The following is a 16,543-nucleotide window of genomic DNA, read 5'->3' as shown; positions in this document are numbered from 1 at the left end:
TGCAGCTCGAACATAAGAGTTTATTATTATTAGTGCTTAGGCCGGCTGCGTTCCATGATATCACAGTAATAACCTTGCTAGGAAAAAAATCCCACATTGTAACCCTAGGGATCTATTTTTGTTAATAGTGCCCGCTACCTAACTCCATTTCTTATCCTCCTCATCAGTGCAAGATTCATACTGAGTCTTTTTCCTCTGTGAGCTTCGAGACCCTCCTACTTTTTTCCCCCAAGGGAACCCTGAAGTAAATTCTCACTCTCCGAATGGGGTATGCCCCTTATGGAGAATTCTGAACAAGTGTTAGACTGCTGATTTTAAGTGACTTTTTTTTAAGGCTAACTCCTCTTCAGGTATGAAAACGTTGATACTACATCAGCGTAATTTACCACTGTGTAACATTATCAGATGGGAGATAGCTTTTGATGCGAATGTTAACCTTGCTCCCCTAGGATTATTATATCCTTGAACTAGAACCAGAGTAAGGTAGTTACTTCGGATCATTTCGAGGTCAGGGATTGCAGCAAATCAACCTAACAAGAAAGACCTGTTCATGAATGATTCATGGTCAAAAATAAATGAAAAATTTAAGGTGTAGGAAGAAGAGGGAGGATGATTAATTTGGCAGTTTACCTCAGGAATTTTCTCGTTCAGATTATAAATAACGTTATTGCCTAAAAAGGACGAAAAAAGAGAGGCATTAGGGATTGCGTTACTCTGAACAATAGGAAGGATGCTTTTACCAGATACAGATGCCTCTTGAGAGGATTGAATTGGAGCATTTGTGTTCAACAAAGGAAAACAAGGTCCCGATAAGTTGAATTCTACTCAACCATTCTCCTTCTTCAGAACGTTTAAATCGGGAACTGGTGATATACTGTGGATTACGTTAGGGTCAAAGCGTAGCCATTTTGCTCTTTTTTTATTTATTCTTAGTCGGTTTTCCCCATTTTCTTCCTTCTTCTTCTTACCACCGCTGTTACTTTTATTCTTGGTATCTTTTTCTTTCGTAGGTGGGCAACCGGTTTTTAAACCCTCTGCTATAGATCAGAAGATTTTTCACCTGTTTTTACAAAAATGGGGAAAACTTTTCGAATTGTACATACATTTTTCTTCTTTGCTTGTGTGCAAAGCGTGGCTATCACCCCTGGAGCTAGAGTCACAGGATTGAAGAGCTGTTGAAAAGCGTAAGATGGTAGTTTATCAAAAATATCTTCACTTTCTTTCAATTTGAGTTTGTTTTTCCTTCTAGCAAAAGGCTTGCCAGCCTGTGAGCCAAAGTCCCGCCCTTTATCTTGAGGAAAAGAGCCTATTTGAGTGAGTTGGATCTGATTGGTGGTATCCTCCAACAAGCATTTACAATGCAATGGTCTCGGCATCATTAAAGGCAGAGCTATTGGCATTGCTCATGACATTTTTTTTTTAATCATAAATAAATGGCATTGTCATTTACATTGCCAATAGCTTAATCGTTAAATAAATGGCATTGTCATTTACAATGCCAATAGCTTAATCGCTCGCAAATGCATGACCTATTGCATTTACACCCACACAGAGCCACACACACTAAGCGACCCACACACACATACAGAGCCACCCACACAGTCATTCACATAGAGCCCCCTACACAGACCTACCCTCACACAGACAGAGCCACCCACACATAGAGCCACCGACAAAAAAAGCTATACACACACACACACACACAGAGCCACAGACGCACACACACAGCCACACACACACAGAGCCCCACACACAGAGCCCCACACACAGAGCCACACACACAGAGCCCCAAACACAGAGCCCCACACACACACCCAGAGCCCCACACACACACCCAGAGCCCCACACACACACCCAGAGCCCCACACACACACCCAGAGCCCCACACACACACCCAGAGCCCCACACACACACCCAGAGCCCCAAACACACACCCAGAGCCACATACACACACAGGAGAGGAAGCACAGCGAGGGGGCAGGGAAGCAAGCACAGCCAAGCGGCAGGGGAGCAAGCACAGCCAGGGGGCAAGGGAGCAAGCACAGCCAGGGGGCAGGGGAGCAAGCACAGCCAGGGGGCAGGGGAGCAAGCACAGCCAGGGGGCAGGGGAGCAAGCACAGCCAGGGGGCAGGGGAGCAAGCACAGCCAGGGGGCAGGGGAGCAAGCACAGCCAGGGGTGACAACGCAGCACAAGCACTAACTATCATTACACCACCTTATCAAAAGGAAAAGGCAACGGGGGGGTGAGGAGCTCATGCACACCCAAGCAACGAGGGCGGGTGTAGGAGCTCACGCATGCAGAAGCCACGAGGGGGGTGAGGAGCTCACACACGCAGAAGCCACGAGGGGGGAGGGCGGTGAGGAGCTTACGCACACAAGCAACGAGGGGGAGGGGGTGAGGAGCTCATGCACACAAGCAACGAGGAGGGGAGGGGGGTGAGGAGCTCATGAACAAAAGGGGGGAGGGGCTCACGCACACACAAGCAACGAGGGGGGAGGGGTTAAGGAGCTCACGCACACAAGCAACGAGTGAGTGCACTTCTGAAGCCCCCTTGCTGACTGTGTGTTGGTAACAGAGTGTATGTGAGGGGTGAGTGAGTGCACTTTTGAAGCACACCCACCATTAGTGCATGGTATTAAGCCATGTCCTGACCTCACTTTGGCCGCTCACACTGTGTTTTAGTGGGGAGCCCCCTGGCTGACAGTGTGTGGAGAGAGTCCCTACTGAGGTCAGCGTGAGTAAAGACCCCACAGTCCTGTGGAAATCACCCTGTGAGAAACCTCAAGAAAGCACTAGCACGTGAGGAAACTTGCCATTTCAATCAGGCAAAATTATAAGAAAACTCGACAGATGTCTTCTAAAACCTGTTTTTTGGGGAACAAAGGACGGGGAATTTGTAAATTGACTTCTGCCTCCTGCTTTTCAAATGCAGGCTTTCAGTTTTCATAACGGGCGTGCACTTTTAACACTAGCACCCATGCTCGTTTTGCTTTTAAACAGAAGGTCGTGCCCCTGGTTATGCTGTGAGTGCGGTCTCCATCCTGGATTTAAGGGTGCCTAGCTATTAAGCCACAATACCCGCATGCACAACACTCTCCCCGTGCCATATGCTGTGCAATTACAGGGTGTGCGTGCCGTGACTGGAAAGCAGCAGAACAGGGGACATGCACTTCTCCATCCCAGAGTCCAAGAGTCCAAGACCCATAACGGGGAGGGCGGAGCCGCCTACGTGGTGAGTGATTCGGTGCCCAATGTCTCTCACCCTCTACTTACTCCTTTCCCATCCTCATTGTACCCTTCATGCCCTTCTCACCTGACTCATCTCTTGAAGATACTATTATAGCGCTTTCAGACCCCTCCCAACTCAGCATGTCAAAGCACCTTTATTTATTTAACATCACTGGTGATTTCAGACCACTCCCAACACAGCACGTTAAAGCCCCTTTAGTTAATAAGTATCACCAGCGTTTTTAGACCCTCCCGCCTCCCAACACAATACGGCAATGCGCCTATATTTATTTAATGACACAGCGCTTTCAGACCCTTCCTGGCTCCCGAAAGCATGGTGAAGCGCCTTTATTGATGTACCATAACCAGCACTTTCAGATCTTTCCCGTCTCCCAACACAGTACGTCGAAGCACCTTTATTAATTTAACATCAACTGCACTGTCAGACCCCTCCCACCTCCCAAGACCGCACGGCGAAGCGACTTTATTTATTTAAAATCACCAGTTTTCCCTATAGTTTACAAAACTGCGAGAAAAGGAGAAAGTTCAGTTTAACTGAGCGAAACACGTTGGCTGCAACCTGTGCTGTGATTGAAGAAAATCTAATACTTGCAATAAAGTAAATAACTAACATACAAAAGGAATATTAGATCTTTTGTGGGTGCACCACCCAGTGGCTTATGTTTATGCATCTCTGTTCAGCAGTGGTGTCGAGCAACAACTGACACTTAGGAGGTAGTGCACCAGTACCGGAACTGTGTGGGAGGTGTGGTTCCCGAAGTCCGTTGGTGCAGCTGGGGACTGTATAATTAACCTGTTGCACTAATGAGCCTCTGTGCTGACTGACTCCCTGATTGTTGGCCTACCTCTGGTGTGCTCTCAGGCAACCCCCCCCCCCCCACGAAGAAAAGGCGAAAGAGGAGGGTTGTTGCACCATCAACTCGTAGAACAGGTAACTCTCCTCCAGACACATGCACTTAAGTGCTGGGATTTGGACCTTCACAGTTTTATTTTGAACCTTTCTGCACATTTTTTAGCAGCCTTGCTCATACTCTGTAGAAGGCCAGTTTAAAATAATGACGTACATGTGTACAGCACTTTTAGCACTGAACAGCACAATTTGTTATTTTCCACTGCACCAACCAAGATTCTATTTTGTGGCTCTCTGGTGCAGTGCATTAACTGATAGAGGTATCATGATGTAAGATACTACATTTCCCAACTTCTTTGCATTTAATTTTCACTTAAGCTGTGCTGTGTAATTTCCGAAGGTGAAAGACTGTTAAATTGCGGGATATTTTTTTTTTAGCCGCGCCTTTGACCAAGGCCCCACACTCACTCACCCTTGCGTGCAGCATCACAGTCCCCATACTTTTTTTTTAACGCACTTCGACCACTGGGTTACACAGTGTTACATTGAGAGTATCTTATAGGAGTCACTGATAGGATTAGAAAATCCTTTCTGTGTGAAAGTAATGGCAGTTGGGCTTTTTTGGTATGCTTCAATGGACGCTCGGCGGTTTACTTGAGCTCACAACTGACATTTGTATTTGAAAAGTGCGTGCGCACAACATCCGGAGAAGAGCGCAATGTGCACTGTCACCATGTAAGCCCAATGTTAAACCCAGCCCAGCACTCGAATGAGGCAGTTTCACTGTGGCCGCTCGGCAAGGCGAGTGGAGGTTTATGGGAAGCCTGCTTCATGTTCCCGTTGACTCGTAACACGTGGCCGTTCATTTGATACTAAACAAGCCGAAGCGCCAGCAGGCTGCAGCAGGTTCATTTTTGGCCACATCTCGCGAGCTATGTTTGTAAATCAGTACAGGAGCTGAAATGATGAGTTCGGGCGGTGGGTATATCCTGCGGTGCGGCAACCTGCTAGAAGACGAAAGCCAGGCGCTGTCCTGGCTCCCAGTGACCTGCAGTCAGCCCCCACAGCTCGGATTGCTGTGCATTTGCTCCCCCTGGTGGATTCTGTAGAAACTGCGTGTGCCGACAGAGAGCAACTACTTCAAGCAGCCAGGGCATTTTTATTAGGCCTATGAAAGCAATCGGTAGAATGTGTTGCTCATCTGCATTGAAAGCATGTCTCGTGAGCCCTCCCTTTGTGACCTTTCTGTTATAGAGCGTTCCGCTGATTTATAGCTGGGATTGCATAATATAAATAACACAGAGTAAGGTTGCTTATCCAAGGAAGACAATAGTTCACACCAAATGCGTGCCATTTTAAGACCAACCCCACTCACAAATGTAAACAATAAAGGTAAACTGACTGTCTTGAGATAGGAATAATCTAAGCACCCCACGATGGAGAAGTTGCATTGGCACATCTTTCCCAAACAGCTCTGATAGCACGCACAGGGGCATGGTACGGTGCTAGAATAGGACATCACAGCGTCCAGTGCCAGGAAGACAGTATAAGGCCAGACATCTATAGCAGCACAAAGCACCCCCCCCCCCTTACCAATGGCACGGTTTGTAGGTAGCATTTGATATTCTGGAATGGCTGAGTGAAAAAGCGCGTCAAATCGTAAGTATTCTCGTTACTTTGCAAATACCGGCCAGGTAGTAGCTCTGAATTTCTAGCCACACAGTGGTGAATGCTAGGGTAGCAGGGCGGCCCCGTGGTTGTGTCGAACAAAGCTCCGGTAAGTGGAGGCCACCTGAGAAAATACGGTCATGCGTAGAAAGCAGTGTTTAGAAATGGAATAAGATGCAACGGTTTCCTTGAGGCGCCGCTCCCTCCCCCCTTTCTTAGCGGATCAAGAGTGGCCTCGCACTGCAGTTATTATGAGGAGAGGACATTCATTCGGTACTAACACAGAAGCTTCGCGGCATGGCACTTGAAACGTTAGTTGCTTAGCGGGATTCTCGGCAGCTCATAAGGCAATGAATGAAGGTATAGGACGTGACGCCGTATAATTCGGGTTTCTCTGAGGCAGAAAACAGCAAAGCTGGGGTACCATTTAACTCAGGGAAATGCGAAGCCCGCTCTCTGACCTCGACTCACGTGCATACTTAATAAGCATGAAGCATGGGGGACGGAGCGCGTGCAGGGGCTGCCGATTCGATTCTCTCTCGCAAATGGAAAATGGGCACACAGAGACTGCCAGGTGGAGGAGGCTGCGACTTCTTGGGGCGGCTGTCGTTGAGAAATGGCCTAAAGAAAAGCGCCGCCATTTTCAGATTCGGGGGCGTGTTTTTTGCGCCCTGATTGACAGACGACGTCACAGTGCTAAAGAATGCAAAAAAGGACGGCTCTCTCCTCCAATGGCTGGCCTCCTTTTAGGATGCTATTGTATGGCTTAAGTGAGTTAAACTGCTGATCAGAAGCACAACAAAATAAATAACTTCTTCAGGTAATTTAGTTAATTTGCAGATACTAACCTGAAGTCACCTTTATTATTCACCACTCTTTCAGGAGGGCAGTACTGGGCAGAGCTCTCCAACACCACAATGTCAACAGTCCTTGAATTGTTTCCCCTCCTGGTCTGAACATGGCAACCCCAGTTTCCAGTTGATCCCGCTTGAATATTAGAGATTGTGAGAGCACTATAAAAAACATAAAACATTTATCAACAAAAGATATGAACAGCAAATGCAAAATGAACAAGAACAATCAAAACATTAGAGCATACATATTCTATAATACATGGGAAATTCAGATAAGTAATGTAATTATTGTAAGGACTTGAAATAAATTGTTTAAAATTACTAACCGTATGCAATTTCATTTTGCTATATTAACTTCCTACATTACTTTAACACATTTTTTGTCATGAGGACAGACATTGGGATGAAGGGGGAGAAGTATTGCTGCTGAAAGGAAGAACGTATAGTTTCTTACCTGTAGGTGTAGTTTTGCAGCTTGAAGAATGTTCTGGATTCACATGCTGTGCGCATACATTATTCTGCCATCTAGCGGTTGGGTCTGAAATTCCCCACTAGTTTGTAGTTGTTGATGTAGGGAGTCGGCGGAGACCCCATTTGGTGCTTCCTATATGACGTTGTACTCCCTCCTTCGTAAGCTCCAACCTTTGGTTGCCATCTTCAGATTTGTTTTTCTGTCATTTTCTTCCATCTTCTTGGTGGAGGTTGGTGGTTCGCTTGCGAATCGAGAAAATTCTTCAAGCTGCAAAACTATACCTACAGGCAAGAAACTATATGTTTTGCAGTGTGAATCTTTTCTAGATTCACACGCTGTGCATAGATTTTGTAGAAATTTATTTTACTTTTGCAGTTGTTGGGTTAAAGAGGAGTTTTGATTTGTAAACAGATGTTGTAAAACCCTTTGACCTACTTAAGCTTCCTCGTTTATGTGAACCTCTATGCAGTAGTGTTTTGTGCATGTGTGTACTGATGAACACATTTTGTGTTGCGTTTTGTGAACGGAGGTTCCGATGATCACGTTACTGTACTACATATCTCCACTAAATGTGTATTTTCTACAAAACCAATGGTTGATCCTGGCTTCCTTGGTGAATAGGCTCTTAAAGTCAATTTTTCTCCGGCACTTCAATAGCACAACTGAATAGTCTGTAAGATCCATCTGGCAATTGTGCCCTTAGTTACTTGTTTCCCCATATTTTTGTCTGAAAGACAAATAGTTGCTTTGTCTTCATGGTTGTTTTTGTCTTTTCAATGTAGATTTTGTCTTGAATCCAGAGTGTGTAATGCTCTCTTTACGCGAGTCTTTATTTATTGGAAAATACTTGGAATTTCTAAGTGTGAAACTCGCATGGGTAAGAATTGTGGATGTGTCCACATGATGATCCTGTCCTTGTGCACCTTAAGCATGAGTGCTTGTAGCTCACTTATCCTGGCAGAGATGTGATGGCCACCATAAATGCTGTCATTAGGGTCAGCATTTTTAATGTGGCCATGTGCAATGGTTCAAAAGTTGCCTTCATTAATTGTGTGAGAACCACATTTAGATTCCATGTGAGTGCAAGTACTTTTCTTGGAGGTGCAATTTTTTTTGCCCCTTCCAAAAATCTAACAATTACTGGAGCTGTGAAGAAGCGTCTTCCTATGTGACCTCTTGTTTAAGCTACTATTTCTGCTAAGCACACTTTTAAAGAGGCATATTTTAACTTGCAGTCTATCAGGTGTTTGTGGTATCTTAACACTGTAGTGTATTTCTTGTTTTTCCCTAATAGTCCTTGTTAAGACATCGTAGAGAATATTCTCTTCCATTTAGCAATGTAGCACTTCCTTGTTGTTGGCTCTCATGCTTCTCTTAGAACAGCCATTGTGTTTTCTGGTAGCTATAGATAACCAAATTCTAAATTTCCAGGAGCCAGATACGCAGGCTCTAAATCTTGCTCTAGGTGAAGTACCCATCCTTCTTCTATTAACAGCAAGTCGTGTTGGGTTAGTAATTTCAGAATGTTCCATTCAGCTATATCCATTAGCTTTAAAAACCAGGGTTGCCTCTCCCACTGTGGGGCAATTCGTATTAATGTCATTTTGCTTCTCCTGCATTTGCTGATTACTCTGCGTAACAGCGGTATCGGGGTGGGGGGGGGGGGGGGGGTGAGGGAAGGAGTAAGCAAATATCACTGACCAGTGTATCAATACGTATATTACATAGGTATTGGTGGTATGGTTGTCTGGAGGCAAAGCTTTGGCATTTTGCATTCTGTGGTGTTGCGAATAGATCTATTGTTGGTGTTACCCAACTCCAAAAGGGTACTTTTTTTGTTTGGTTCCCATTCTGTCCGCTTCTACATTGTCCTTGTCTGGAAGATAAACTGCTGTTATTTCCATCCTACTTTGTATTGCCCACTTCCAGATTTCTTAGACTAGTCTTAATAATGCAAGGGACTGTGTTAATCTTGCTTGATGATTTAAAATGTTGTTGTGTTGTCTGTTTGGATCAATAGCGTCTTTCCTAATAGCTTTTTCTGAAAGGCTTCAAAGCTAGGTTCGCTGACTTTAGTTTCAATATATTGACATGTTGCACTGCATCTTGTTCCTTCCAGACTCCTCTCACCTTGAGCAAGCCCATGTGAGCTCTCCAGCCCAAATGTGAGGCATATATTGTAACTGTTGGAGTTGGTTGTGCAAAGTTCGTCCTTTGCGTTTTATGTGATATGTTTTACCACGCCATCTACTTCTGCAATTTTTGCTTGAAAACCACTAGATCTTCACAACTCCCTGTTGCTTGTGACCATTGGTTTTGAAGCCATTCTTGGTGTTTTATGCAGTCTTGAATATAGAATCAAAATGATGCTTGATGCCATTTTCCCTAACAATTTGACCACTGTGCTCACTGTCGGAGTTTGCTCCTTCTGATAAAGTTAGGTTTCCAGCAACAATGACTGTATTCTCTTTTTGCTTGGATACCTTCCCCTGTATTGAATTGATCCTTGCTCCTAGAAATATTTTGTCTTGGTGATGACTTTTCTATGTTTATTGAGAATCCAAACATGAATAGAGTTCTCATTGATTGCTGTAACCAGTCGTCCAGGTAAGGATGCCTTGTCTTCTTAAGTGAGTGGCCACTTAGCACTCTTTCTATTGCTCCCTTTTCCGGCAATTCTTCTAATTTTTTGAGTATACAAGAGATTTCTTCTTTTGATTGGACCTTCTTTATGGACCCTTGTTGGTGGCATCTGTTCCAATTCTATGAAATATCCATACTGTATTATGTTCAGGATTGTTAGACCTGGCATTTCTTGGCGTGATTATCCCTGACTTTATGCCTCTACCTCTTCTATTTTTGATGCTGTGATGGATCTCGTTTTACTGGCTTAAGTGCTTTGGGCACTTTGCCACTGCTGATCAGTGTCAAAGTGCAAGTGCTCCCTGTGTAAAGTGTAATGGTAATTGGTTGTCCATGATTGGTATGTTTGCCTTGCTAGCAAAGTGCACTATGTGTGCCAGGGCTAGTAATGCAAATGCTACTAGTAGGCCTGCAGTACTAATTGTGCCACCCACACCAGTAGCCTTAAAGAGAAAACTCCGGCCTGCCACTGCAGTGGCTGCGCGCAGCTTGTTAAACTGCCATGTTGTCCTGACAAGTGCGTCCACTTGCCAGGCCTTACCCTTCCCTCTTTATGCACATCAGACACCCCTATGATAGGTCGAATGTACGCCCCTGGGCAGGATGCAGTGCATGAGAAAGATAGGACATGTACTAAGGAGTCTACCAAGTCCTGACAGCCAAATACTCTCCATTTCGTTGTTCAATGTTGAAAGGCCATCCTGTACATAGGACAGAATAGGGAGGTTGTGTAATATGTTTTCCAGCCTATCTTCCCCAAGACTTAAAATGGAGAGTTTAAGTTTAGCATGCCTGAGCTCACAATGTAATAACACATCTTTTATGAAAGTGGTTTTCGCATTGTGGGTTTAGAAACCACTCTGTTAGAAGTGGCTGGGTTTTTGTGCTCTAACATTTCTGTGCTTCTCTGCCTGGTTAAGGATTGACTGTCTGGATTTGAAAGTGATGGGATCTGGGGAATGTCTTGACCCAGGGGAGAAGGAGAGACAGCAACAGGCTGACCTGCATCTGGAGTGTAGGGGGGAGGAGTAGCCTTTAGAGGTGAAGAGGCCTGGGTTGCTGCCATAAAACAATGGTCCCATCTCCTGCTGAGTGATTGAGAATCCAGACCCCCACTAATCAAAGGAAGAAGGGGTCACTGGCAGGGAGGCACCCAGAACTGGTTTGAACAGGGGGCAGTGCCCCCTAAACACAAAGACTTCAAAGACATTTAGGGGTATAACTATGAGAGCTAAAGCCCCTGAACGTTGGAATTAAGAAATGGAGTGATCAAGACTGTAAAGGATTGAACTACTTTGTGGTCAAGACGAACCTCTGTCAAGAAAGCAACAGCTGAAGAGACTGAAGGAAAATACTGACCCTTGCTGTGTGTTCTGGGGCTGGCCTGCAGTTTGCTGCGTTAACCAAGGAGAGGCTAAAGGGACTTTGCTATGAGTGGTGTCCCCCTGCTTGAAAGTACTTTTCTGTGAGCTGTGTTCGGGATTAACTTATCCCCAAGGGCCCGAGGTGAGCTGGCTACCTGATGCGGAAACTCAGTAACACAAAAGTTTTGAGGAGAGTCTCAGCGTGTGTGTGTGCTTTTTGCAGCCTGAGACCTTCGTGAGGATTGCCCTGTTATTGTGCACACCCGAAGTCCAAGTGAGTCTCAGCGACGCTGTGTGTGTGTGTGCTTTGTGCAGCGTGAGACCTTCGTGAGGATTGCCCTGTGATCGTGCACACCCAAAGCACAATTGAATCTCGTTGAGGGAGGGCCCGAGTTCCACTGCCCGGAATTCACAAGTTGCATCGAGACCCAAATTGCGGGAGGAGGAGGAGAGCGAGGTCGCACCCCCCCAGTTAACGTGTGCCGCCGACTGGGGCGGGGTGCGGCCTCGGAGAGGGAAGCTCTCGGCCTCCCCATTCCTACAGCACAAGCCTCTGGTTCGGCTTGAATCGCGGCCCATAATTGCCAAGGAGTGGCAGTACCGGGGCCGGAGTGCGGAGCTGCACTTTTGGTTTACATCATACCCGTGTGGGGGGGGCATATGTTAACGGAAGCTGACGGCGACTCAGTACGAGAGGTGGAGAGACCACCCAAGGCACCCTGATCGGTGCTGGAGTGTAATATGCTTTGCATTATTTCTGCATTACGAATACCTGATTAGTGTATTACGCATTGCATTATCTCTGCATTACAAACGGCCTGATTGTTGCAGTACGCGTTGCACTATTTTGGCATTACGAACTGCTGGATTGTTGCATAACAAACTGCATCATTTTGCATTGCAAAGTGCCTGATTCTTGCATTACGTACTGCATAGCATGTATTAGGACTGCAGTGGATCATTTAGAATTGCTCATTAATATTGCCAGAACTTACAAGGGCTGGCTGGCCAAATAACTGGCCAGGAATAATATAACAAATATGCATTTGTTGGATTTATATTGTGTGGTCTCATCGTATATCTTTTTATATAAATGTATACTCGTTTTTATGAAACTCGTGTGGAGTCCATTTGTGGTGTCATCATTGAGTTACTGAGAGCGTGGTTGCAAATACTTTACACCTTGCCTTGAAGATGAGCCTAGCTGCCTTGTGCCAAGCTACCAAGGGTTGAGTGGGGGCAATCAGAGAAGGTGCGCTTCCTTTCCCTGACATGGGAGCAGGGGTCCCTATTTGACCTAAGGTACAATGTCAGCCAACTAGTGACCCCCCAGGTCTAACAAGGATCCATTACTCTGATGTTAACTTCCTCTACTCCCACTGGTGTTGTGTACGGGTAGCGGTGATCTTTTATTTTGCCTCCCACTGTGGTTGTGTGTGTGAGGTTGTGATTTTTCAGGAAGTCACTTGTTGGTGGAGGGTGACATGTGGTCTCCTTCCCCATATTCTTCCTTGAAAAGACGGTCGTCCTTGTTGCTGATACCGTCGGTGCTGTTGGGGTGTCAGTGTTTGATGACATCCTGGAATGCGTGGTGTATTGTTCCTAATTGGAAGCTGCCGCTCCCTGTAGGGCTGCGAGTTGGCACTGTGCCACTTCATATACCTCCTCTTAACTGCAATGTCCCCATGGACCTTGTTGTTTCGTTGTCTTTCTTGAGCTGGTTCATCGACCATGCTGCCAAACAACTGTTCCACGTTGAATTGAGTGTTTAGAATGTTAGCCCAAACATCCGGTTTGAATCCCAATATTCACAGGAGTAAGTGCCGATGTAGGGTGATCCCCATCATCATCTGGGAGTTGTAGGGGTCTGCCGGGTCCAATGCCGATTTCAGGCATGTGTTGGCAATGTTTTTGCCCTCTTCTGCCATGTGTGCAGCTCTCTTCTTGTAATGATCTGGAGGTGCTTCATGAGTTCAGCCATTTAGTCCCACTGCTGGTAGGCATGTCTGTTCAGGAGAGCATTTGAATTTGTGATGCGCCATTGGTTTGCTGCACTGTGCTAACATTTTCTGCCAATGAGGTCCACCCTTTTGCTCTCCATCTCAGGAGGCAGCACTGATGTTAACAGGATGTTGGCCCTCTTCCGTGCTGTAAAAGGTGATGATTGAATCAGCCAACAATGCACCCTTGATATATGTTGGGTCATTGGATAAATACCTCTATTTCTTCTCCGCCCTTGAAGTCACTGCTCTACAAGTGGAGAGTTCTTTGAACGCCTCCTTCGGTCTAGAACGCTAGGAAGCATATTTAAGAATTGGTTCCTGGCTTGCGATGGCAAGACGGTTTCCAGCAGGAAACAAGACTGTGGTTTTTCTTCCTCTAGAAGCACTCCATATTTATCTTCAGCCTTCATGATAACTTGGTTATACATGCCAATGTCATCAGGAGGCAAAGGCCTCGACGGATAGTGTAAGAAAGTGGTTCTGTATATACTGGACCAAAGTTAGGTACAGTGTGCACAGAGTCCACAGTCCCCAGAGGTTTGGCAGAGGCTACAGTTAGATATAACCTTACTCTCTAAAGTGGTAACTTGGTCGAGCAGTAAGGCAGTATCAGAGGACAATGTAAAGCATCTGTTGTACACAGTCAGCAAATGGTCTCACACACTCAAGAACTGAACTCTAAGCCAATTGTTGTGTATCAAACTATATATTCTCAGAATGAGTTACTTTAGTTAAATACTTTTCAAATAGGCAATAGACTTTTTGATTGCAATAGTTACAGTTGTTGCCATAGGCAACACAATTCCAAACACAATGCAACATTGAGCTCAATGGGAATATCTAGATAAATGCAATTATTTACTTTATAGATTACTTTTCTAACCACAGGACTGGATCCTAGATTCAGTCCTGGAACATCTCCTGTAAACAGTTAAGTAAAAGAGTTTTGGTTACAGTAGTGATTTTTATGGAATATTATTGTATTTTAAAACCAGACAATGGATTCTTATGGAAGGAAATTCAAGTTACTGGTAAGTACAGTTAAAATTACTTTTCAGGGTCAGTGCTGGGCTAAAAGATGCAGCACTGGGTTCTCTTTCGATAACAGGTGAGTAAATCGGAATTCGTTGTTCAGCTGATTTTAGGTGAATATTTTAAAGTTTCAAAACTCCACACTTAGAAGAATTTCCAAGTGAAACCAGTCCATGTTACCTTATGGAAGAAAAGTGAGTTATCGGCTTTTGGGTAAGTACTCGAGTGACAGAGTTAAGGTTCTGGGCATAGACTCAGGGGTCTCCCACGGTCAGGTAGGTTCAGTTGGTACACACTCAGCGGCACAGGGGCAGCCAGTGTTATCCTATGAGAGGCAGGGGGCCTTCGGTTGGTGACTGCTGGCAACCAGCGGCTGTGGGACCTGGGCTCCTGGTCACTTGCTCAGGGCAAATGGGGAAGTAGATTAGGACAAAGGTTGCATATATCGTTGCGGAGACTCAGCATGTAATAGAGGAGCATCGTTGTTTATGAAAGGCCATATCGGAATAGAGATACATAGATAAATTACCCACAAGAAACCGGATGGCACCATACCTCGAGTAATCAGAAATAAAGACTGAACCCATAGAGGCAGTAGGGATGGCGTTCGAATAAGACATACTGATCGTTCAGCACGGAGTCACTCAGTTCATCAATAAGTGCTCAGAAGGGCATAATAACTCTTAAGGCTCCTGTTTTCCACTCCTCTCGCACCGTTTTTGAAAAAAACTTTAAAGAAATCCTACAAGAATTGACAACATCAACAGGACACAAAGTCGAAAAAGATTTACGTTGCACAATGTTATGTTTTGTAATTTGCGAATGACGGTCACCTGACGAATGCTACTGGACGAAACGCGCGTAGATCTATTCCACCGCTTTGCCTACCTCAATATTACATCGAAAATTTCGTACAATAATTCCTTGTTTTCACATTTTATTTTTTATGTATTTGTTATGTATATGTACTGATTTTTGTAATATGTCAATGTTTGTATAAAGTATATAAAATTATATTTATGGTTAAAAAAGAATGAAAATTATCTAAAATATTTATATGCAAAAGAATAAATAAAATACAAACAAAAACAAAGTTCTTTCAATTTTAATACATATTCTTGAATTGTTTATGAATTACAGAAAGTCGCTTTGGTACTTTTGGATACTTAATAACTAAAGGGCAGTTGTTAATTATTTGTTTGCTAGAGAGAGTTCTCTCTCTTTTTCCCTATTTGTTAATTGTTCCCTACCACTAGCAAACTTAGTAAATGTAGGGGTCCCCCGTTTTCCAAAAACGACAAAGGTTGCACTGCGAGGGGCCGTCGGGCGCTCCATGTTATTCAATGGGGAAGCTGGAAGGTCAAAAAAGGCTGCAGGCTCGGGGACGGAGATTCTTCAGGTGCGACCACCACTTCAAGAGGTAAGTTGGGATCTTGGAGGATAGGTAGGCACCCAGGAGTTGGGCACAGGGGGCCGTGGGGCGCCGGGGTGTCTTTTGACGTAGGGAAACCTTACCCCAGCTGGTCGCAGTTGGAGGGGTCCCTGGTTGTGAGGCTGCAGGCGTCGCCTGGGTCGTCATGGAGGGTCCTTGGGCACTGGATTTCAGGTCACAATCGCCGGGGGGACATCCTCAGGGTTTTTGTCCACTCAGGCAAAGGCCGGGCTCGGCGGGTGCAGAGTGTGCTGGATTCACGGTTCCTGGCTGGCACCAGGGGTGTTACTTTTTGAGCAGAATCACTGCTCATGGGAGTCCCAGTCTTTTTGATGAGCAAGGCAGGCAGATCCTTCTGGGTTTTCGAGGGTGCTGTCCGCAGGAGACGCCAGGATTTAGCAGGAGCAGGTTCAAGGATCAATAGGCTGGTATGGGTGGGGCCAAGTAAGTTGGTGTTGTCCGCTTGTTAGCAGCTGCACAGCAGGTCGTTCTTCTTGTTCTTCTTTCTGGTTTCAAATCGAGATCTCCTGAAGGAAGGTTCAGGGTGCCCCTAAATACTAAATTTAGGGGTGTTACAGGTAGGGTAAGGGCAGGGACCAATGGGTCCCTGTCCTAGGGTGAGTATTATTTATTTATTTATGGAATTTGGTAAAGCGCACGGCTACCCCCACCGGTGGTGTCTCGGCGCTGAGGACAGGAACAGCAGAGACTTAGACGACTAGCAGCGTGAGAACAGGTACGTTTTTAGTTTGGATCTGAAAAGGGTTTCTGATTCGGAGAGTCTGAGGCTAAGCGGTAGGGAGTTCCATAGCTTGGCGGTAACCACAGCAAAGGCTCTGCCACCTCTTCTCGAGCGATGAAAACGGGGAGGTAGCAAGAGACGGAGGTGGTTGAATCTCAGGGAGCGGACGATTGGACCTGCTCCAATCTGGCTCTAAGATAGCCCGGCCCGTGGCCATTGAGCGCTCTGAAGAC

General features: G+C 45.5%; 1 protein-coding gene across 1 annotated transcript in view; it reads right to left on the bottom strand.

Annotated features, from left to right (window-relative positions):
* The window catches only part of ADGRA3 (adhesion G protein-coupled receptor A3), a 375,408-nt gene that overhangs the window by 193,653 nt on the left and 165,212 nt on the right, over window positions 1-16,543 (bottom strand). The window contains exon 8 of the mRNA XM_086964033.1: window positions 6,617-6,781. Within this exon, the coding sequence (XP_086820159.1) occupies window positions 6,617-6,781 (165 nt within the window). The remainder of the gene's footprint in view (window positions 1-6,616; window positions 6,782-16,543) is intronic.

This window comes from Lissotriton vulgaris, chromosome 3_2 (assembly GCF_964263255.1).
Source record: "Lissotriton vulgaris chromosome 3_2, aLisVul1.2, whole genome shotgun sequence".
Classification (NCBI taxonomy): Eukaryota; Metazoa; Chordata; class Amphibia; order Caudata; family Salamandridae; genus Lissotriton; species Lissotriton vulgaris.
The sequence above is the reverse complement of the archived record's forward strand: the minus strand, read 5'-3'. Positions and strand labels throughout refer to the sequence as shown.